Here is a 25164-nt window from a genome sequence, read left to right as displayed (position 1 = left end):
GACTGCAGTTTTGTCTTCTTTAAGTCATTACAAGTTCCTTTGCATACTCACTGTATGGTTAAGGAAGGAAGACCTATGCAGCTTTTAGTCTCACGTTGGAATCCTAGACTTTTAATCATTTTTAAATGATCTATTCCCTTCTCTCTACCCATGACAATACAACTACTGTCTTACTTTTCTGGATGTTGTTTGACGATGCAGACTTGCGGTGTGATCTGTCCATTTCCAAATTTGTCTCTGGCTCAGTCTCCTACATGCAGAACAAAGAACATAAATGAAGCCACATTCCATGAAATCTATGAACAGAATACCAGGCGTACTATACCCTAGACACGGCGAACATACAGCAAAACAGAAATGTGGGAAGTTGCCTTATGACAAGTCTGAGAAAACCAGTCCACCCAGATCAGTGCTGTCTAAACTGAATTGGTAGCTTGTCTGATTTGGAGACCCCAGAGATTGAACCTGAGAGCTTCTGCACTCAAAACACTTCCTCTACCAACACAGCTACAGCCCTTCCTCCCAAAATAAAGAAGGGTGCCTCACTGGCTATGGAGAAGAGGAAGCTGGGAATAAAAGGAACTTGTTGTCCAGAATAAGTATTAGAATCTTGACATGCTCCAAACTCTCACTGCTGGTCAGTGGCATAATCCCATGAAGAATAAGCTATCGTTGGTAGGTATATGCACGTAAGTACAGCTTTTTAATGCAGAACTTCTACCAGCTTTTTGAGTAAAACTCAAAATGAATAGGCAACTGCAACACATGAAGAATGAATCCCCTTTCTTGAGCACATCCACGTATGGGATATATTTTCCAATGCCTAATGGTTATGAACAGCTAGATCCAACCTCCATGCTTAGGCAGGATTCCTGTCAATATGGAATAATTTCAGCCAGTTCTTTTTCCCCAATTCAAAACTGCTTCCAACTATTCATTATTATGATTGCCACACAGTGGTTCATATTTTCTAACGGAGGTACACTAGATCCTATGGTACACCAGCATCAAGGTATAGTTTCAAAGAGAGGGACCGGGGAACCCATCCCACCTGAAAGCCTTGTCTTCCCACCTGGAAATTATGAGCTCTAATTTCTATGCTTAAAAGGAAAGGGCATTCTTGGCGTAGCTGGGTGGTGTCATGATTCCTGCATTTGCTTCAGTGCTTCACCTGGGAATTAAGGTTCTTTGCTAAGCTCTATTTCAAATTGAACACTGATGTCATACGGCCATAGATCAAAGCGCAAAAAGCGGATCAGTGCTAATGCAAATCAAGTGAGACAACCTGAGTCAGAGAAGTTTCACTGTTCTCTTTTTCCTTCAACAAGACCTGCAGACATCCCAGGAACATAGTAGCTACGGGTCAGTGCACAGAAGGCACGCTATGTGATGCTGAAATGCTCCAAATTTTTAGAGAGTCACTGAACAATCTGGGTGTGTGGCACTCAGCCACCAGGTTGTTTTGTCAACCAAAAATAGATTACTCAAGGTGGGGTGCAAAAGTTCTAAAATTAAATCAAAGCTGCTAGGGGCAAAGGAAACAATTCTTGGTATTTAACCAACAGAGAGAAATTCAGACAAGTCTTGATGTCCTGTAACTGGCAGCTCATGGTTACAGTTTAGAGCCCAGGAGTTGTTTTTTCAACAAATTTTTCACACACAAAAAACAAATCTACTGTGGTGTTTAAGTCCATTTCTCCCCCAGGGTACTGTTAAATTTGCTTAATATTAGGACTGTAAGCTCTACAGTTGTTTTAAAACTGGGTTGCTCCATCAGCTGACTACCCTCTGCATGGGGCTGCAAGTTAAGGGCACACTTGTCTGTTGTTGTTTTTTAAAAACACTTTCAGTTCAGGTGTGATAGTATAATAGAAAAGCAAAAAGGAAAGTAAGAGAGAACTGTATGCCCACATCATGAATATTTGTTCAGCAGAGTTCAGCCCTTATCAGTTTGAATCAGGATACCTCTGTGACTGTACAGTAGTTCCATGATTGTATTTCAACTCCATTCTATTAACGGAGGAACAAGAGCTGGAAAAGTGGGGTCGGGGGCCTATCGCAGAGCAAAGCATGTGAAGTAAACACACCGCAGAGCCAATCACTCCAAAGATGTCTCGGACATCACGGACAGGCTGCTTGTTCTTCTTTCTCCGAGAGCGGGTGTAAGTGTCAAGCCGTCGCTGCACAGCTGCAGCCTGAGTCTTGGTCAACGTGGAAAGCAGGACACTGTTGCCATTCTCTGCGGCGTGGTCCCCAATTAGATCTGAAAGCCCCGCATCTTGGAGCCATTCGGCTTCGGTTTCCCCTTCTGAGAGGCACAAGGAACAAGGAGGAAGGCAAGGTCAAAAATGAGAAGAGCCACAAAATTGGTAAATCCTGGTAGGCTAGACTGCCCAGCTCCCAGCCTTCTGGCAGGCTACCATGTTTATCCTAGCTAGGTTCAGTTGTCACCTCCCCAAAACCTGGCCAAGACGATGTTTTTAACAGATGCATGACAGGCATAATTTCAGCATGTTGAGCTTTTCCAAACACAGAGCTAGGGAGTTATGGAAGTGTGTTGAATTTCTGCCTGTCATTCAGCTCTTAAAGGTACATAGCAGATAAAGTCTTGGGCTAGACTAGTGGTCCATCTGGTGCAAACAGACTATGCCAGGTAGTGGTGGTGGTTCTTCACTGTTTCAGGCAGAGGGGTCTTTGCCAGTCCTCCTTACCCAACATCCTCTCTTACTGCAAGGGGATTGAACCTCAGAACTCTCATAAGCAAGATACCGGTATATGTTATGTGGTCCCTCCTTCTCATAAAGAAAAGGAGGCAAGCCAAGGCATTTCCATCAAACTACCTGAAACCACATATCTAAGTGGCCTTCCTTTGAGGTTTCCAAAAGCAGTTACACAGCATCTATCATGGGCAGTTCAGCAGCTGGAATACAAAAAACGCCCAAAGAAAACCCACAAAATAATGATGAGTCTATGAACTGTCACTGATGTAGAGTTCTGGAGCTGGGCTAAGGAGGCCTCAATCAAGACGGGACAGTTGTGCTTCTAAATCAGGCGACAGAAGAGGGATTCAGCCTGTTTTGGATGGGGGTGACTCCCCTCGAAGAATCAGGTTTGCAGTTTAGGACTGCTCCTGGGTGCACCTTAACGTCGGAAGAGCCAGGTGGCAGCAGTGGCCAAATGTGCCTCTGCTCAGTTTTAGTCTGGTGCACCAGCTGTGACTCTTCCTGGGGAAATATTATCTAGCTAAGGAAGCATATGCTTTAGTTGCAATAGATTACTGCAATGGATTATATGCTCCACATCTGAGGTCACCAGCCTGGGCCCCACAGTCGCAAGACTCTGAGCTTTCATTGTTTTTAAAAACAAAGTCTCAAGCTCTCCTCTAAAGCAAGTTATGCAGTAAAATATACAGGCACTATTCTAAGCAATTTCTGTAAAATGAGCAAGATTGGCTGATCCCACCTGCCAGCTCTTTTAGCCGAAGTCAGAACTCTGGGCTGGTGAGTTGTCTGAACACCAGGTAATAGGAACCCTCAGGGTCCTAAAGACCTGCTGTTTCCCTTTCCCTTTTAATGCACTTTTCCTGCGTCTGTCTTATTTTCTGGGCAAACACTTCAACAGGTTAAGCCTTTTCTCATCTGGAAATACAATTGCGCAAAAAACAAACCTTCACCATGACTGTAGTTTCTCCAATTTTGTGTTGGATATATGTTATGGATATATTTGGTTCTGTCTGTCTGTATGTTCTAGCGTTTTATCCATGGATAAACAATGGTTTTCTGCTGAGAATAAAATTCAATGTCTCTTAAAATGAGGATAATATCCCCAACTATTTTCTTCGTGCGGCTGTTCATCTATGCAGGACGTGACATTTCCTCCCATGCTCAAATTTATGATTGCTCTGGAAAACCTCCAATACATTTAAAAAGGCTACTGGATAATGGACTACCTGCAGCACTCCCCAGTGGTCCCAAACAATTAGGCCCTGTGTAGGGCCAACTAAGATGCTTACACACAGAGAAACAGGCTATTGGAAAAGAGATTATCTGTAGCACCACCTAGTGGGTCCAAACAATTAGGCTTTGTGTAGCATCAGCATTTACTGTGAAACTAAGGTGTGTATATACACACAGAGACATAGAGTTGTACCTTGGTTCTTGAACACCTTGTGACTCGAACGTTTTGGCTCCTGAACGCCGCAGAAGTAAGTGTTATGGTTTTCTAACATTTTTTGGAAGCCGAATGTCCAATGCAGCTTCTGCTGCTTCCAACTGAGTGCAGGAAGCTCCTGCAGCCAGTTGGAAGCCACGCTTTGGTTTTCGAACATTTTCGGAAGTTGAATGGACTTCCAGAACAGATTCTGTTCTTGAACCAAGGTACGACTGTATTAACACAAAAAGCAGCATACCACCTTCTGTTGTATAGTTGTTTTCTTCTGAGAAGCTTTGGTCACAAGCAAGAAATTCCAAGCAAGCAATGATTATTACTCAGTTCCTCTTAAAGGCAGAGGTAGTTGTTTCCCCATGGGAGTTTTCATTTCCTCTCCCCTTAAGTCTAGCCAGACATGCAACATACCCCTTGGGGGATGGAACCACAAAACTCGGCATCCATTTATAGCCCAATTCTTCTTGGTGAAGGAGAAAGGTGTGCACACAACCGATTATTAATATGTCTGGGTTTGTTTGTTTTTAAGAATCTTATTTTAAAAAATGGGGAGTGCCGAATTAAGGGTACTTTTAAGCATTATTTTCAAAACAAATTCCATGCCCCAAGTTTCACAACAATGAACCCAAACGCCATACCCCTAAAAACACAGAACACAAAAGAGCCCGCAAGATCAGTGCAATGGCTCATCTGTCCAGGATTCTGTTCTCACAGCTGCTGACCAGACAGATGACTCTAAGAAACCTGCAAGCAGGATCTGAGAACAAGAGCACTCTCCCCTCCTGCCGTTTTCAGAAACTGGTTGTCAGAATTTCAGTTCATCATCTGGGAAGCAGTCGCGTGTCTACAGGGACTTCTTCTGTCCCTCAAACACAGAAGGATTTCATAGAATCACAGAGTTGGAAGGGACCCTGTTCCAAACCCCTGCAATGAAGGAATATGCAGCTGTCCTTTAAGGGGATTGAACCTGCAACCTTGGCCTAACCTACCTCACAGGGGAATTAAATGAGGGAGGAGGGAACCATATATGAAACCTTAGACTCCTTGGAGGAAAGGGGGGGATATAAATGCAGCACAAAAATACCGTATTTTTCGCTCTATAAGACACACTTTTTCCCTCTAAAAAGTAAGGGGAAATGTGTGTGCGTCTTAAGGAGCGAATGCAGGCTGCACAGCTATCCCAGAAGCCAGAACAGCAAGAAGGATTGCTGCTTTCACTGTGGAGCTATCCCTCTTGCTGTTCTGGCTTCTGGGATAGCTGCACAAAGCCTCTTCAGGGCAGGGAGAGCGTTCCTCCTGATGCCCTGAAGAGGCTTTGTGCTGCTTTCGCTGACGCCAGAACAGCAAGAGGGATCGCTGCGCAGCAATCCCAATTGCTGTTCTGGTTTCTGGGATTCAGAATATTTTTCTTCCTCCTCCAAAAACCAGGTGCATCTTATGGTCTGGTGCATCTTATAGAGCGAAAAATACAGTAAATAATAAAATATGCCTTTTCCCCCCTTTAAGCATCTTACTCAGCTGATGACTCCAGTAAACAGGCACGTTTGCAAATTATTCTTCATTCCCACAACTCAAGTGGAGCTACAGAAACATTTTACCTTCTGGGGGCTTGGCATCCGTAAGGTTGCATTCGTCCGGCTCACATTCGGTACTCTCTTTGATGCTCTCCACCTCTAGCCAAAAAGTATCCATTGCTAAGTTGCTTGAGGAATCTGCCCTGGAATGCCTGCATTCTGACTGCAACAGCTCCGAGGAACTTTTCCGAGGAAAGCGGCTCATTCTGCAAGCGCAATTTCTAATGAGGAGGGAAAAGGAAAGCAAATGTTTCAGAGACTGAAAGATATCTGCTCGGCATTCATGCTTACTGCGTGCACACACACACAAAAACCCCCATCATTCTCCCAACAAAGATGACATCCAGAAAAAAGATAAAATTCCAAAGTGTCTTATTTTTCTGTTTTTGTTTAGCGATAATGTGGGCTGAAGGGTAAAACTGAGCCCAGCCTTTTGACATGAGTGGAGCTGCAACAATGCAAGCTTCCTTGAACTGTCCTGTACATGACCTAGAAGGGAACACTCTGCAGAGAATGCAAAGGAAGCACCAGAGCTTCTGGTTCTTGGAAAAGATTCAGAGCTGATTTAAGCCTGTGAGAGTCAAAGCTTCCAAAACCTGAAGAGGAAAATCATTGCAATCCCAGGAAAATGAGAGTCTGACCTGGAAGCCTTTTAAATATGGCATGAGCACAGAGGGGCTTCACTTCATTGGTCTCCTTGTGTGCCTATTTGGGTGCAGGGTGACAGGAGAGAACTAAGAATTGGTAGCACGTGGGGCCCACATAAAACTGAGGTGGGAGCTGAATATAAGCTGTAGGCCTTTGACCTTGAAAAAGGCTATTGTTTTCATCTCCTTTCACTTTAAGCCACATACAACCCACTAAAAGCACCCTGCCATACTCAACCCACAGTGATTGGGTAAACCTTTTCAGCCCAAGGGTCGCATCGCCCCTTTTGCAAAACCCCCAGGGCTGCAGGCATGCAGTGGGCATTGTTACTTCTTCACACATGCACACGCATATAGTAATACTGCCGCGAACGTCCGCCCCGTCGACTGTCCATTTCGGCGAACGTCAGCAGCAAACCTGGAAGTACCAGAACAGGTTACTTCCGGGTTTGACGCTCACGCATGCACAGAAGCACAAACCACTCCACGTGCGTGCACAGAGCGGTGATTTGTCGAGTGTCCCTTTCATCGAGCGTCCGGGGCTCCGGAACAGATCCCAGACTGAGGTTACAAACACCTCGAGTTACAAACACCTTGGGTTACAAACCCCGCCAACCTGGAAGTAGTACCTTGGGTTAAGAACTTTACCTCAGGATGAGAACAGAAATCGTGTGGCGGCAGCACGGCAACAGCAGGAGGCTCCATTAGCTAAAGTGGTACCTCAGGTTAAGAACGGTTTCAGGTTAAGAACGGACCTCTGGAACAAATTAAGTTCGTAACCAGAGGTACCACTGTACGCAACACGAGGTATGACTGTATACCACACACATAAAAGCTATTAGCAGTATGCCTCTGAATACCAGTTGCTCAGAAATGGAGATGGGCAGAGCGCTGTTGCACTCATATCTTGCTTCCGACACACATCTGGTTGGCTATTAGGAGAACAGGAGGCTGAACTAGATGAGTCATTGGCCTGATGCAGCAAGCTCTTATATTCTTAGCACAGTGCAGTCACAGAGCCCATCCCAGAGCTCAGGTGACCCATCTTAAATTCCCCTTGTATTGCAGAAAGGCCAAGAGGAACCCCTCCATGCAGCCAGTGCTGCAGTGGGGAGGGAAATCACAGTCACGTGAGGAGGAAAACCTGCTGCAGCCACCTTTCCTTTGGAGGCCAAAAAATTGCTACAAGATAATGATATATAGTCAAACTCACTCAAGAATGATTAAATCATCCAGAATGATTGTATACTATTTGCCTCCTTAATTCATTTGAAACAATACGTCTTGAGGTCACTTAGTTCAAAGCATTTGTAATACATTTCCCACTGCATTCAGCTTTCATAAAACCTGCCTAAACTCACCCACAAATCCAAACTTTTTGTTATTTAATGATTTATGCCAAATCAATAATTTTCCATGCAACTTACATACACAACTTACATACACAGTTAAGACAATGCAGCAAGAAAACACAAAATGAAGTTGTCCAAATCAGGCAGGAAAAGCTTCAGCATTAACAGGAAAAGTCATCTACCAATGCCATCATTCCATCCTGCCAAAATTTTTGGAAAGCAGGGCAGGTTTCACCTGGTGCCTTGGGAATAGTAGGGTGAGCACCAGGGAGAAGTTTTTGCAAGGGTTACCAACACTGACAAGCCACACTCCTGAAGCTGGTGGACCTCAAAAGCAGGACCTCATGTGACTATGTCTACACTTTGATAGGTTCATCTGCGAGTAGGTGGTGCTTCAGATAATCTGGGTCCTAGGCTATTTATGGTTTGACAGGCAAACAAAACAAAACAACGGTACTGTGCATTGTGCCTGGAAACCACTCAGGAGCCAAGAAGGTCTTTCAATACTGACAATATCTGATCAGTTCCAACTTCATAACCTTCCTCTCCCATTTTGTTTCTGAACTTTCTTCACAAGCAGCCCCATGTATAATGCATTACAACAGGCATTTCAACAGGCATTTCAAGGTTCTGTTAATTTCGCAATAATTGTTTATTGTCCTCTTTTCTGATGGTTTTTTTTTTTAAATGTCTGCTGCTTAGAAAGGGGAATAATTAAGCAGTGTAGAAATATCTCGAATAAATAAATAACATTAAAATAATCATAATCCAATGTAGGCATCACCAGGCATTGGTAACTGTGACAAGATTGGTATTTCAGGAGAGGGCACCGTGAGGCAAAGATACCACATAAGCAAGTCATAACCAAGTTGAGTATATGTGGACACAAAGCTTTACTTCTACAAAGAGTGAAGTCTCTTGTGCCCGTATCAACTCTCCTGTGAGACAGCCCTAAAAGGTGTTCTCCAGAGCTCAAAGCTAGTTCTCTGACTTAGTCTCACACCAGCACTCCAGCTTCCCTTCCCTTGGTCCTTTTCACAGACCCAGACCCAGATGACATTGTCCTTAGCTGAGGTAGGGAGGGCAAGAAAGGTATGCCTCCGCTAAGAAGGATGTCATAAACCAGGGGCCTAATCCCACCTCCTCAGTGGAAGAGGCCCAAGGCAGCGCCTTGCTCTCACACCTGAAATAAGATGTGCTGCACAGATCTTGTGCTGTGCCAAAACTGTCTTCCAATTTCTCTTCACCTGCAAAAGGCGTTTTTGTGTTCCTGCCTCTTTTGCAGTACATCCGGCGCTCTGCAGTTTCTCTGGCTGCACACCATTCCTGAACAAACAAACAAACAAAAGACTCATGGGAGGAGTTACCACATCACATCATCCACTTTTAATTGAAGTGAGAGAAGCCACAAAGGTAGCTCCTGAGTGGGAAGGGACAACAAAACAGTCTCCCCCCCCACACACACACACATTGTGCTGATGAGGTAGCACCCATCATTGAAATCCAGTACCATAGCTACCAGCAGGCTGCCGTCACCTCCACGCTCAAAGGTTCCTAAAGTAAGCAGTTCCCCATTCACAGTGAAATCCTCATTCATTGTGGGGATGGAGCCAGCCACTTGAATCTGCTAGTTGTCAGAACAATGTCCAAATTCAATTTGCCCAGCTTTCAGTACCACTCAAAGCTCTCCATGCTGCTCCTTCCGCTTATCAAAGACCTAAACTTGACTTTGGGCACATTTCTGGAACCTCACTAATAGCAGCCATCTTAGAACCCAACCCTTTGCAGCCAACTGACTTTCATATTGGAACCAGACTCGCGTTCTCTGGCCTTTCTGGAATTTGACTCTGGCCTGGCCCAGCTCTGCTCACTGGAGCCAGGACTTGATTTTGAACCTAGAACCAGTGCTGCCCCACCTGTGCTAGACTATCTCCCCAGCAGCGATCACTGCCTGGACGACAGGCTGAGCCTTCCAGCTATTTGCTAGCTATTGGGAGAGCATCTTACCAGCCAGCCAACAGATAGCTTTAAAAGTCAATGAAACATATCCTTGGAGGATAGGGAAATCAATGGCTACAACTATATGCAAAATCCAGCATGCTCCTGGGGAACAGCAGCAAGAGCAAGGTTAGTGCCTTCATTTCCTGCTTGTGTGCTTTCTCTAGGTACTCGATAGGCCGCTACAGGATAAAGGACAATGGACCAGATTTTTAAGGATGCTAACCAGGCAGGACAAAACTTCTGCTAAGTACTGTGCCCAAGTTATCCACTTCCAATTTTATGTAGACTAAAGCGCTCCTGGTAGGAAGATGTAGGTCATTATCACTCATTTAAAAGATACCCAAATTTAAACCGCCACATCCTATGGCAGGGGTCAGCAAACTTTTTCAGCAGGGGGGCGGTCCACTGTCCCTCAGACCTTGTGAGGGGCCGGACTATATATTTTTTTTTGGGGGGGGATGAACAAATTCCTATTCCCCACAAATAACCCAGAGATGCATTTTAAATAAAAGCACACATTCTACCCATGTAAAAACATGCTGATTCCCGGACCATCCGTGGGCCAGATTTAGAAGGCGATTGGGCCGGATCCGGCCCCCGGGCCTTTGTTTGCCTACCTATGTCCTGTGGCAATGAGTTACAAGGACTAACCATGCATAGAGAAGGAGTGCAACTTTAAACTTGTTGCATTTCAATGCCTTTGCTCACTAATAGTAGCAGTCACAGAAGAATCTGCTTTGCGCTACATTTTCAGAGAATTATGCTTTCCAAAAAAAATTGAACACACACATACGCACACTTCAAAGTTTCTGATGTAGATTAGAATCTGCTATGTTTTATGGAAACACAGTGTATGGGATTCAAGAAATACTTTGAAAAATAAGCAACATCTGGAAACATGGAGGTCGTTGAATCAACGTGTGCGTCAGTGAAGTTAAGTCGATTCCCTTTGAAGGCAGTAAGGAAGGAACACTGAGTGATCTCTGGCGAGTAGCAATTTAGATAAAGTGTAGATTATTTTGGCAATGAATCATTGGGGGCAGCTGCTACAATAGCACAGTGGGGAGGAGGGTTAAAAGAAGATGACTAAATCAAGTTCACTTGAACTCTCATATTTTAATTTTCAATATATATATATATTTTAAAAAACACACCTTACTGCGTAATCCAAACCCCTGTCAAGCAGAGGAAGGTCACGATCTCACCAGTGGTTCCCAGGCTGGCTCAGCCCTTGACCTCTCCCCAGATGCTCCATTTCCAGGCTTTATACAGAGTACACCAGCAGTACTTCTGCCTGTGGCAGAGCAGGGAGCATCATTCCATAGGCAGGGAGCTGTTCTGAGCTGGGTGAAGGGAGAACTTCACCCTACCCAACACACATGAAGTCGACTGTGGGTTAGGATTGCACCCTTAAGTGCTGGCGTTGCGTTGCACCCAATCCAACAACCAAGTCGCATATAGCACTGCCCTCATTTATATGCACTGTTGCTTTAGGAATAGCATGTATTACACAGCAGCATTTTGCCTGAAGCAAATGCATACATTTTGGAAGTCAAAACCTGGGCCTGTCAACGCTATGATAACAGCCTTTACCAAAGGTGTCATGGACTTTGAAGACACTCAAACTCAGGACGCAAGGGAGAAACGTGCTAGGAGGAAGGCACGCTTGGCAAATCCACACCGTGATCAGCTCCCGCTCAGAAACCAATGTCCCCACTGTGAAAGGACGCGTGGATCCAGAATTGGCCTCCACAGTCACTTACGGACTCATTGTTAAAACCGTGTTTATGGAAGACAATCTTACTCGGCTACAAGTGATCGCCAAAGAAAGAGAAGAAAGAAGACATAGCTCTGCCCTGAATCTCATTATATGTGCTTAACAAGTGGTTAGCTGTTAATTTCCTATCCAAACTGCTTTCTTCTTCTTCTTCTCAACCTGGTTTGTGATGTGCCTGTAAGAAATTAAGTCATCCAAGCAGATGAATCCCATACATGCTATGTCAGATGTGGCGTTCAAAGAAGATTACTCCCAGCTAAGGGTGCACAGAATTGCAATCTAGGGCTGTGTGTGCATTACTACTTACTCTGCATCCAGTGTACTCCCTCTGCTAGTTTTTGAAGTCATATACACATGATGGTAGCCACAAACCATATCATTCCTTCACTTACTGGAGATCTACTGCTTCTGATGTATTCCCCCCCCCCAACCCGCTTCAATCCAACTAGAAAACTTAAGCCACATTCACATCGAACATAAGACATATGTGCACATTTGAGACAGCAATCGCACATGTGCTCTTAAGTGCACACGTGCAAATGACAGCTTCATGAACAGGAGTTCGGGGCATGTGTGTCTGAATAGGCCGTGCACATCGGGTGATGATGATATCCCCACTTCCTCTTACGATGTGTACAGCACCATGCAAATATGACTTGAAAGGCAGAAGGCGAAAACAGATTTGCTGCATTTTAAGCCACTAACCCTAGTGGACATTCCCAGTTGTTAACCCAACATTATAGCCCATCAAGTTACTTTCAATATTCATAACCATAAAAACAGACCCCAAAAAGGGGGAAAGATGCACACGAGGCCAAAATATACGCTTTGCACTGGTTACTGACCAGTAAACATAAGCCAAGGTTGCTATGCAGTCGGTTGTTCCAAGGTTGAATCATTCCACCCAAATAGATGCTCCCCGCCCCCGCAAGCTATTGGATTCCTGCCTTGCGTTTCTCAACGCCCTTTCCACATGGAGAATGGAATTAGACAGCCTTCCAGTTCAGCAGCTGCGTTAATAAAGAGCATTTCCTCTTATTGTTCTCAACCGCTTTACAGGGTAGACTTGCTTGCCACAAGCAGAAGCCAACAATAATGTGATCCACTTCACAATGGTTCCAACTTAGCTTGCAATAAAAACGGAAATGGTGACGGTGGCATCTCAAAGACATCCATGCCAACGACACTGGAAGAAGAAAATTCCGAATACTAGAGTAATTTCTAGGGGCAAAGTACCTCCACTGTCAGAGGCAGTCTACCTTTGAATGGCAGTTGCTGGGAATCACAATTGGGGGAGAGTGCTGTTGCATCTGACTGGTCACTGTGGGAACAGGATGCTGAACTAAATGGTCCTTTAGCCTGATGCTATCAGAGCTTAGGTAGAAATGATTTTTTCAGACACAGCTGAGCAAGGAGCCCAGTGAAAGCTTGACCACTCAAGTGGATCAGGCCACAAAGTTGTGTATACATAGTACACACACCACACATATAACCAGGTAAGGATTTGGTAAAGAGGGGCGCCGAGAGTTGGAGGAAGTCAGAGGAAATGACAGACAGCTTCAAGAAATTCAGCTCTTCCGCCAACCTTCAACTAGTCTCTCAAGGTCAAATAATCAGTTGGCAGAGAGAGGATGGATGAAAGGGATAAAAAAAGAGCAAGGGGGAGGGGGTTAATGAAGTGGGAAACTAAGTCCCTCTTTAATTTGCTTCCAAGTTTATGCCTGGAGCACTCTCGTTGCAATAACGGATTGTACTAAGCAATTACTTAAACCTACATTGGCCTGATCAACAAATACAAGGACTCCCTTGCAGTGCAGAAACTTTGCAGCAATAACAACAATAATCATAAAAGAGGTGGGGAAAGCAACCAAGTGAGAAAGCAGGCAGATATGTGCCTTGGAGAATTAAAAATTGGAGACAGTGGAGAGGGAGGGAGGGAAGGAAGGTTGGGGTGTGCAGATCAACAGGGGCACAGGCAAGGGGAGATATGGTGATAGGGCAGGAGTGAGTAACATTCCCTTGTGGGGATCTGGGCAGGACCCAGTAGCCGAAATGAGAAGCAGCAGTGGATCCAACGCCTATCTTTGTACAGTAGGCTACTTTCTGCCCATTCAAAACACAAGAGAGTTCTACACACACACACCTCTATTCAGCAAGGAGGAGATGTCCAGAGCACATTCCAGCCAGGCAAAAAGCAGTGTTTACTTCAGATGATGCCACAATAACTTGGCTGTTGTACAGAGATCTCCACATGAAAGATTCAAAGCACATGGCATCTCCCAAAGAATCCTGGGAGCTGTAGTTTGCTCTTTACAAGATCTACAATTGCTATAGCCCCCTTCACAAACTACAGTTCCCAGGATCCTTTGGGAGATTGCCATGTCCTTTGAATCATTGGTACGGAGATCTCCATGCAACAGGTAGGACACTGGCCTGATGCTTTTACAAGCTTTTTTTTACATGGAAACCCTCTATTTCTGACACAGTTGCATGCAACAGAATTAAAATCAAGAATGCAAAAGGCTAGCAACTGCTAAGGACCTGTTCAGTATAGGTGCTGTATTAGAACAGAGATGACAGCCCATTATCTGCAACCAGGACTTTTTGCCTCTCCACAAAAACCTGCAGTTCCTAGAGGCTACTGGTGCAGCCTCTGGCACTGTTATCGCACAACATGCCACATCTTGGCTTAGTAGGACTATGCATACACAGAATAGTAGAGTTGGAAGTGACTCTATGGCTCATCTAGTTCAACTTCCCGAAATGCAGGCACATGCAACTGTCCCATACAGCGTTCAAACTTCTGGGCTCTTAATGTTTGTTCACTGTACCAGTGGCCTGGTTCACACAACATGCTAAGCTGAACCTTGGTTTTGTGAGATTGCACAAACAGGTGGGCTCCTGTTTGGGCTCCAGAGCCGATCTGCTCCTCCCAGATCCCTTTTGCTGTCAGTTTGGCTTAGCATGCCACTGGAACGGAGACTCAAGGTTGTGTGAAGGCAAACCTTGGCTTTGCTTAGTGTGGAGCACTAGGGAGTAGAAAAGCGGATGCGACTTCCCCTCCAGGAGTCTGCACATTTGCATGGTCCTGCTAAGCTAAAGTGTGGCTTAGTATGTTGTGTGAATCAGCTCAGGCAAAGCTTAAGAATCAAGTTGCGACACAAGCAAGCTTGTGGACTTGACTGTTGTCCCCACACATTGCTTGTTTTCTGATTTCACATTTAGATGCATCTCTTCCTTCAGGTCTTGGGAGGTAACTGATTCAAAGAATTGGTTCCCTTTGCTGCTGGAATGCTGTTTTATGATGCTTATCTGTTTTATGGTTTTACATTACAAGAGGCCAGTGGAGGTTAGTTCCTTTTTAAATTGCATTTTATCCTACCCTTCTGAAGACCTCAGAGGAGCATGCTCAGAGGACCTGTTGATGGCATTTTACCATTGTACTGTGGAGGGTGTATTAACTTATGGTCTGTGTGTGTGGTTTGGGAGCTGAACGGTCAGGGAAAAAACAATGCTGTCCAGGGTTGTAAAGACTGCGGAGAGAATAATTGGGTGCACTCTTCCCACCTTGGATCAAATCTATGCTTCCAGGTGCCATAAGAAAGCTGCAGAGATAGCGCAGGATAGTGCGCACCCCGGAAATGATCTCTTTCAGCTTCTGCCTTCTGGAAGAAGGTACAGGGTTATAAAGACTAGGACTAGCCGCCTGAGAAACAGTTTCTACCCAAATGCGATTTTGGTTTTAAACACAGTATAAGGAGTCTCTATGGGAGTATACTGTATTTAAAAATGGGGTATCAGAGTTTTTAGGGGGCTAACCAGGTTGGGATAGCTGGGATAGCAGGCTTGTTGGGTTTTGAATGTTTTATGTAGATTTGTCAATTTCATTGTTCTGTATGGGACAATGACAATAAAGATTATCTTTTATTCCACTCTCCCACCTCCCTTCATGTTATTCTCACAAACCCTGCAAAGGAGGTCAGTCAGAATACGGGCAAATGGCCATCCAATAGTTTTAACAGATCTGAATGCAGATCTGAATTCAGGTCTAATTCTACTATATGTGGCTCTTGTATGCAGCCACTAGTTCAACAAAGCAACACAACAGGTTAAGAATTTCATAGATCAAAATTCCAATACTGTAGATACCTACCGTATTTCCAAATGGATGTCAAGGAACATTCCATCTATCACAGAGTGCTTTAATAGATGTTGAGATTATACCCTGATGACCAAGCTAAGGTATCTCATTAGAGCAAGAGGACATAATTTCTTTCTCACACACATTTCCTGACTGAATGTATTTATTCAACATTGTAGAACACAAGGCTGATCCTTCTATAATAGTTATGGCTTCATAATTTTTTGAGAATTAAAATGAAATTGTTTAATCAACATATGTGTGACCACTGATTTTGAGCTAAGGAATATAGCCATATAACCTGTGGCTTAATGGAAGCTCTTTCTTCGCTTTCTCCCTGTTTGGTTTTATTACTTATGCCTGGATTTTTCTTTTTATCTTGGTGAATTTCCTTGTAAAATAAATAAAACTCCAATAAGTAGACATGCTCAAAGCAGGGCTCTGCAGTGTTCCACAAATGCCAATTCAGTGTTAACGTGGATGGAAACTGTTAGCGTAAAAGGATAAAAAGATTAGGCAACGAACGGGGAGGTGAAGTAATTGTGTAACAGCCACAGGGCAGTTCTCACCACTCCCAGTTCTGTTTTTCCCTATATGCACTAGGGTGGCTGTTGCCTCTACAGGCACAAATGGCATTCAGTTTCTCAACATTTGTGGCAACTAGGTCAACCAAAAGGAGAGCACCTGCTTATCAAATTTATGAGCCAAGTCAAAATCAAAGGGTAGTGAGACAGGACTACCTTCACTTCCAAATCACTGTATCAAGGAAAGAAACCAAGTCCAATGGCATTGGCACCTGCTAAATGTAACCCTGACAGGCTACTTAGCCAATTACAAAATGCACAGGGTTTCTCACAGTTCAGAGAAGAACTTCTCTCATAGGAGGCCCATGCAGCTGAGAGCCCCTCTGCAATGCGCCAAGGAATTGGATGCTGAATGAGCTGTGTCCTCCATTTCCCGTTACACTGATTTATCAATAACAAAGGGGTAAAAATGCAACAGCTTTTACTACGTATATGATGATCTCCTGCTTTCTCTGCTGCTGAGCCAAAAGCACAATGTGGGGCAATTTTTATTTCCTCCAAGATCAGTGTTTGTTTGTTTTTGCCTAACCTAACCTAACCTCTTCCTTGATTCACCTGACAACAAACAGCAGCTTTTCTTTCTCAATCTAAAGAAGTTTTTGCAGTTTTCATCTACAGTCATACCTTGGGGGAAATACGCTTCAGGTTGAGTGCTTTCAGGTTGCGCTCCGTGGCGACCCGGAAGTAACAGAGCGCGTTACTTCTGGGTTTTGCTGCTCGCGCATGCGCAGACGGTCAAAATGATGTCACACACATGTGTGACCCGCGCAGACGCACTGTCGCGTCTTACGTTCTGTTTGGGATGCGAACGGTCTCCGGAACGGATCCCGTTTGCTTCCCGAGGTACCACTGAACTTCAAAACTGTTTTGGAAACAGTGTGGCTCAAGTTGTAAGACGGTTGGATGGGATGTGGAAGGCAAACATCTAGGTTCCCTCTTAAGCTCAGCTGCCAGTTCCTTGACTAGACTTCGGTAAATCAATAGATGTACAATAAAGGCCTTTGTCCCACTCATCTAGAGGAGGTGGGGGAGAGAAGACGACTTCTAATGCTCTATCTGGGGCTTCTCTTGCACGTGATCTAGAATCATAGCATCATGGAACTGCAGAGTTGATCATCTTCTAGTCCAACCCTGTGCAATGCAAGAATCTGCAGCTGTCCCATTTGTGGATCGAACTTGAAACCCTGGCATTATCAGCACCATGCTCCCACCAACTGAGCTATCCAGGCTGAAGAAGCTACAGTTTGTGTGCAAAATGGTGCAGCATGATTGCTGGCAGGAGTGAGACCCTGTCGCAGCTTGGGACTGGTTTACCTACAGGACCACCTTACCCCTTACATGACCACTTGACCACTTCAATCTGTGATAATGGCAGTGTTACATAGCTGCCACAAAATACTCCTTCTGCATTAGTAAGAAATTGATCTTTTAGTATGGAACGCCCTGCATATTGCCATCAGGCAGGCACTTTCACTTTTTGGCACCTTGTAAAAACATTTTTGTTTAGGCAAGCCTACTCAGATATCTAGAATTCTGCCATGTGTTTTAATCTCTGCTTCGCTTATCTTTAATTTTATTTATTTTATTTTTGTTTTATATAGCTGTTATTGACTGATCACTTTATTGTTTTATTCTTTTTGCTTATTCTTTTGTGTGTTTTTTACAATCAAATGGAAGTCTTTTATTTGGTTGTTTGTATTGTTGTATGTTATGCTCACTGTATGTTATGTTCACGTTTAATGAGGGTGGATTTGTGTATTGGGGGGTGGGAGGTTTATGTTATGTTGTAAATAAAATTCCAATAAAATTAAAACTACAATCAAACGGCATACTGTATAAATATTATGAAACAAACAAACAAAGGGTTCAAAAGCAGCTGAGCACGCTGTTTCAATACTTGTAATCTCCTGTCTGACCCTGCAGGGTGCTATAACTCATGCTGGTCAGCCAATGCATAACTAATACATACACTGAGGTGTGTGGCAGACTTTCCCTGGCAAGTGTAGGAGTGATCCAGTGAGAGAGGAAGTTGCATACTTTCCTCAGTCGGCAGAGAATGAGACTCTTAATCTCAGGGTTGGGAGTTCAAGCCACACGCTGGGCAAAAGATTCCTGAACTGCAGGGGGTTGGACTAGATGACCCTCGTGGTCCCTTTCAACTCCACAATTCTCTGTTTCTAAAATTCACTGAGAGGCCTGATGGGACACTACTGGTGCCACTGAAATGAAAAGGAAGTCAGAATCTGAAAGGTTTTTAAAGAGGAACCTTTATGATTCCTTCCTCTCCCCTCCACCAAATCTGGAATTTCTTTCCAAAGGAGGCCTTCCTCACTTCCCACACCTCACAAGTTTGGAAGGGTAACCACCCTTTTCTTGTTGGGTTTTAAACAGCACGTGCTTTGAATATCAGGCCTTGTAGTCATTTTGATACATGTCTAACATGCTCTTCCACCAGACAGTATAATACGTAGAATGTACAAATAATGCTATTCTCTTTTTTCATTCTTAGACAAAAAGCCTTTCCCACCATATTTAGACCAGCCCATTGCCCTCCAGCTGTTTTGTACTACAGTTCCCATCAGCCCCAGCTGGTGCATGTGTGCAGGGCTGATGGGACTTGTAGCCCAAAACAGCTGGAGGGTGCCTGGCTGGCAAAAGCCAGTTTAGACTGTTATGCAACTAACTTGATCAGTACAAAACCTATCATATACCGTATTTTTCGCTCTATAACACGCACCCGACCATAACACGCATGTAGTTTTTAGAGGAGGAAAATCCGTAGGCATGCCACCCATAGGCATTGCCTCCCTAACACGCACAGACATTTCCCCTTACTTTTTAGGAGGGAAAAAAGTGAGTGTTATGGTGCAAAAAATATGGTAATTTAATACGGTTTTGCAACCCCATCCTTCAGAGGAGACCAAATTTCTACCATATAACAATGGAGGCATTCTCTCTCTCTCTCCCCACCCCCCACCCCTGTTTTTGGGAAGCATTTGCTGTTCAAGAAGAACATTGGGAAACAGAAACTATTCCGGCTCAGTGATTAGCAAGGAATGATGTAAACAGTAGAGGAATAAACTATTTCCAAGGCCACCAAAACAGAACCCAAGAAGGATCCACTTAAGCTGCATGCTTAAAGAGATTTGCGGGCCATGCAAATTAAAAGCACAGATCCATAAGCTCCTTGTAGTCACCATTTCCCCCCACCCCCAGATGGAGAGGGGTCAGTTTGGCTCACAAAACCAAATCCAGACTTCAGCGCTGCACCTGCTACTTAGAAGTACATCTTCTTTGAAGCGAGATGTGCAGATGGGGTTAAATTCAGGGTCACAGACAAAGAGAAAAAGGGATAGGTGTTTATTTTAAGGCTTATCTCGAAGACAAGTTAACCCCGCCACAAAAATGCACCAAATAGTTTCTGCATGAAGTTTGGTCACCTTGTGGAATGTGACCGAGTCAGGTTTTTTTGAACTGCGAGACAATGCAGCACAGCTGGCACTCAGTCGGCGTGCTGACACTAGAAATACAGGCTTCATCAACCTGAATTTGGAAGGGTGAGGAGGAGAGGGAGATGATGCAAGGGAATCTGGATCAATAACCACAGCTTTAGTAACAGTTCTTGGAAAGGATAGCACTGAAGACTGCGGGGTTCAACAAGGCTAGGCATCTTAATGGCAATCCAGTACGGATGCTGTGGTTACTACGACACTAATTGAACATGTGGCCATTCGGAAGAGCAATTAAACTATTGGGATTTTTGGCATATCATTTTGCAAGCATCACGTAGTCACAGGCACCATCAATCATGCCTGCAAATACGTAACAGAGTATTCATTATGCAAGCACTGGGTGACTTACATGCATGCATGCATGATTTCAATTTAAGCAGTATATCTGAATTTCCATCATCAGGCTTTGGTTAATACTAAAATCCCATACATGATGCAGTTTGAGGCAAAAAGAACAACAGATATATTGAAATTGAGATCCTTTCAAGATTTTTTAAATAAAAAAACCCACAGTCATCTTAAACTGTGCCATCTAAAGTTTTCAAAATGAAGTAGACCCTCCTCTTATTTTATTTTGCCATTGCTTCTTGACAATTTCCCATAAACCTATCCTTCAGTCATGACTTCCCCACCAAAAAACCCGAAACTAGCCTGTTAGAATGAGAAGTATCTAAAGCAAAGAAAAAAACTACTGGTAACAAATGCCTGTCAAAACAAAAACAAAACTACCAAACTTGTATTGATGTATCAATCTGCCTTATATTAATATGGGAAATGGAAAGTACTTCCCAAGTCAGAGTGCATGATAGTTGACTAAATATCCACAATACCACAATAAATATACGGACACTGTGATCCTAAGTATATCTCCTTGGAAGCTTGTCCAGCTGCTTTCACTGGAACCAACAAGCAAACAAAGGCGCTGAGAAATGTAGCCTATGTATATCTTATATAAAAACTCTGGGCGTACTCCCACATTTGGCTCTAAACTATGATTGAGAAAATTTCAGTCCATTAGAAGTTATGCTATCCCTTTTACTTCCCTTTACTCAGAAACAGTTTCCAAGACAAGTTATCATTTCTTTAATAAGGGTTTATGCAGTAGTTTCTAACACTGAAACAACTTTTTGCATTTCCTGAAACAGACTACTAAGAAGCTCATTTAAAATGCACCAATTTAGACTGTGACTGCAAAAAAAAACAAAAAAACAGACAAATAAGCGATATCAATTACCGGTATTTGCTACAATCTTTGCGTACTGAGTTTTATTAGTCCCTTAAATTTGGGATTTCCCATTTGATTACACTACCAGCAGAGCACAATACGGTCTTCCTAACTCCATGCCACCTTCTACGCTAGTGTAAATCACCAAAAAGGAGGCATCCCAAAACAAAGATGTGAGAATTACCTGCAAACACCTGGATGACCAGAAGGCTGGATTGGCTGTAGTAGGACCTGAGGTCTAGGAATGCGAGTCCTAACAAATCCGGACCTGCCATGCTTTCCAAATTTATCCATATTCCTTTATACAGAGTACAAATTGCTCTTCTCTGCGGAGAGAAACACCAAACACCAGTCCATCTGTGTCTCTCTTCAAATAGTCCCAGAACAGAGTAAGTTCCTGGAACACTTTTGGATTGTTGAGCAGCTGACTGCAGCAAACGCAACAGGGCTGCAGCACCACCCAGTCACGTCTCAGGAATGCTGCTAATTAGACAGCAAATCCTCCTCCTTCTTCTCTCCTTCTTCTCTCCTCATATACGGCAGGGTGAGAACGGAGAGATAAAAATCTAGCCAACATACCCATGACTTCGGTCCAAGAACAGTCACCAGCAACCTCGTGCTTGGAAGGCTCATAAGGAAGGCACACGCTGGAAATGCAAGGCTTTACCGGTGACAGGCAAAGCCGGCAGAATCCAAACTTTGACTGCTTTTGGGCAATCTCTTGTCGGCTGCAAGGCGGGAACAAAACGGGAAATACCTGTCCATTCCAGGTCAATCTACAACCAAGTTTAGCCCCGACAAATGCTATCAGGATACAGACAGTTACTTTTGGTAGTCAGACGGCAGGGAGTGAAAAGCTTAAATATTACACTTTAAAGGCTCTGGTACGGCTCCAGAAGTCATGCCCACAACTAGAAGATCCAGAAAGACAAGGTTGTATAAACACACACACACACACACACACACACACACACACTACTCAAAAAGACGGCACGGTGCCTTTGTCTGAAGTCTGCTTCTTCACAATTTGGCCACGTACACACCACGCATTTAAAACAGATTTCTCTTCTCTCCCTCTACCCCGCAAACGTAAAAACTGGGAACTGTAGTTTGGCTGGGAATTGTAGCTCTCAGAGGGGTAAAGTTCCCAGGGTTTTTGGTAGGGATGTACTTTAAATATATGATGTGTAGGAACCCCAGATCTCCTTATGATAAACATATCCCACATGTTTCCAACACGTCTTTTAAGTGGAGATCATTATCCCAGTCTGCTTCTGTCTCAGAACTATTTTTAACTGACTTTATAGATTTATTTTTTAAATGTTTGCATTTTTTAAAATAAATGTAATTGTTTTACAAACGAAGCTGCTGCTGCTGCTGCTGTTGTTGTTAATTAAATGTGTATACCACCCTTCATTTGATGATCTCAGTGCAGTTCACAGCATAAAATACAGAATAAAACCACAAAGAACATAACCAAAAACAAAACAAAACAAAACCACACACCCTCTTGCAAACACATTTAAAAGGACATAGACTGTTAATCAGCCGAAGGCCTGGTTGAACAAGAACGTTTTCGCATGGCGCTTACAGATGTATAATGAAGTTGCCATTTGTGAACTTCTTTTAATTTATGGTTGTGACCATTTTGTTTCAGAATCGTTTTGTTGTAACCTTCCCTGGGACCTTATGGTGAAGGGTGGGTATGAAATCTAATAAATAATAGTATGCTCTCTCTCTCTCTCTCTCTCTCTCTCTCTCTCTCTCACACACACACACACACACACACACACACACACCTCTATGTACAGAGGTACCTTGGGTTACATACACTTCAGGTTACAGACTCCGCTAACCCAGAAATAGTACCTCGGGTTAAGAACTTTGCTTCAGGATGAGAACAGAAATCGTGCTCCAGCGGCACGGCAGCAGCAGGAGGCCCCATTAGCTAAACTGGTGCTTCAGGTTAAGAACAGTTTCAGGTTAAGAACGGACCTCCGGAACAAATTAAGTACCGTATTTTTTGCACCATAACACTCACTTTTTTCCTCCTAGAAAGTAAGGGGAAATGTCTGTGCGTGTTATGGAGTGAATGCCTACGGGTGGCGGGGGGGATCTGCTGCAGTCGTGAGCAGAGGATCCATGGTTCCCTTTCCTTCCCTCCTCCGTGGTTACAAAGCATGGATCCTCAGGATTTTTGCATTGGTCTACTCCAAACACACTGTCAGATCACATGTCTGTGGCCGCAGCATGAACCACAAAAATCATATATCCACTATTTCGTTTAGAATATTTTTTTCCTTGTTTTCCTCCTCTAAAAACTATGTGCGTGTTATGGTCTGGTGCGTGTTATAGAGCGAAAAATACGGTACTTAACCCAAGGTACCACTGTATTACACAAGAGAAGCAACCTTAAAATATGTAAGATGGCACCTTTCCCTTATATCAATGCCTGCTGGTATAACATGACATCTTGTAAATATTTATTTTACCTCTTAATCAGGTGCAATGGAAGGAGAGCCAACTCTCTCACGCATTATATATATATATGAGAGAAAGACGGCTCAAGCAAAATCTTTTCCCAACACACCGGTATTTGTTACTTTGAGGAAAGAGGCCTAGTCTGGGTCTACACTGCTAATATCATAGGCTCTTAGGGTGCAACTGAGAAAGTGGACGGGGAGAAATCTAACGTACTGGGATGCTGCAATTCCTTTTTTCAGGTGTAGCAATCTCAGGTAATACTAGAACTTCGGGCTATCCACTGAAGTCTTTCTTGCAGTATTCAGAATGTAAATTTAAGACTTTATATTAAGTATTTAGTCCTCTAGGTAAAGAAAGCCCAGTAAGATCCACAGCCTTAAAACATGGAAGAACAAGAGTTGTAAGACAGTGCGGATGTTATCCTTGCTGCAATTTTCGCAATAGAAAAACGAAAACACAAGTGGGAAAACAAATGCAGCAGGCAATTAAACAGTGAAAAGTCTGCCACTATTTTCTGTGAATCCAAGCACACCTGTAACTTTGAAATACTGTGCATACTGTACCTAAGGAAACACAGGATGTTGTATAGAAAGGATAGGCACTTTGCATGCATGGGTGATCATTTTAAAATCTTTGTAAAGCAGGTTCCCAAATATTTCAAATTACTCATGAAACACCTAATAACAGTGCAAATTATGTTAAAACTTTGCATTTTCATAGGGGGGGAAATTGGGTAGGTTTAACAATGAGAGGCACCTAAAATGCATTGAGTGATCCAAAAGAGGAACCAGTCTCGTTCATTTCCCTAACAATTCATTACAGTAGATCAGGCCACCTGCTGCTACACCTGCAAAATGTATTGCTCTATGTTAGATTCCTGCGACTTCTGGTTGCGAATGGGATCCATTCCGGAGGCCCATTTTCAACATGAAAAGAGCGCAACCCACAGCGGCGCGTCTGCGTATGCACGGGTTGCAATTTGCTGCTTCTGCACATGACGTCATTTTGCACTTTTGCACATGCACGAGCAGTGAAACCCGGAAGTAACCCTTTCCAGTACTTCCGGGTTGCTGCGGGACGTAACCTGAAAGAACGTAACATGAAGCGGACGTAACATGAGGTATGACTGTATTCACAACTTCACCACTCTTCCAATTATACAACAGTGCAATGGGCATTAATTCATTTCTAGATTCAACACTTTCTGGAAAGGCAATTCAAAACTTCCAAGAATACTTACAAATTAAACATCTCTTTCAAATTGTGCTATACGGTTACCATCTTGCCTGGGTCATTCAAATTCCCAAACAAAGCACCCTTGCGTAAATTCTAGTCCAAAAATTGGTGGCTACTCCAAACTGCCACCACTGAATTATTACAAGTGTCTGATTGTGGGAGGACTGCTGCAGCATCAATACCTTCTACTCGGCCCTGCCTTTTAAATTCTTCCAATTCCTCTTATTTCTCTACATCTGCTCCTTCCCATCTTAATGTTTTGTTTTGTTTTTCTAATAAAAAATTTCAGTTTGCAAGCCACTCGCAGCATGCAAGGTGTCCTGGAAATAATCATGTCAATGAAACTACACAGTGACTTTAGCAAAGGAACAACAACAACAACAACAGGAAGAATTTGGAGTCATTTCACACAACTATTTTGAGATGGAAGAATATTTTCCACAATGCAACATTAACGTCTTGTACAT

At 43.6% G+C, this 25164-nt stretch overlaps 1 protein-coding gene across 2 annotated transcripts in view; it reads right to left on the bottom strand.

The window, feature by feature from the left end:
- Positions 1 to 21497, bottom strand: part of ARHGAP40 (Rho GTPase activating protein 40) — a 36393-nt gene extending 14896 nt beyond the window's left edge. Inside the window, exons 1-4 of one of the 2 annotated variants that reach the window (XM_081196210.1) lie at positions 21162 to 21497; positions 5763 to 5959; positions 2088 to 2308; positions 175 to 250 (exon numbers count right to left, since the gene is read on the bottom strand). In XM_081196210.1, coding sequence (XP_081052336.1) covers positions 175 to 250; positions 2088 to 2308; positions 5763 to 5959; positions 21162 to 21271 — 604 coding nt within the window. In that variant the 5' untranslated portion in view covers positions 21272 to 21497. The remainder of the gene's footprint in view (positions 1 to 174; positions 251 to 2087; positions 2309 to 5762; positions 5960 to 21161) is intronic. The other variant, XM_081196209.1, reaches the window with a different exon arrangement.
- Between the last annotated feature and the right edge of the window lie 3667 nt (positions 21498 to 25164).

The sequence above is a fragment of the Podarcis bocagei genome (assembly GCF_964188305.1).
Source record: "Podarcis bocagei genome assembly, chromosome: 5".
In the NCBI taxonomy this organism is placed as follows: domain Eukaryota; kingdom Metazoa; phylum Chordata; class Lepidosauria; order Squamata; family Lacertidae; genus Podarcis; species Podarcis bocagei.
The sequence above is the reverse complement of the archived record's forward strand: the minus strand, read 5'-3'. Positions and strand labels throughout refer to the sequence as shown.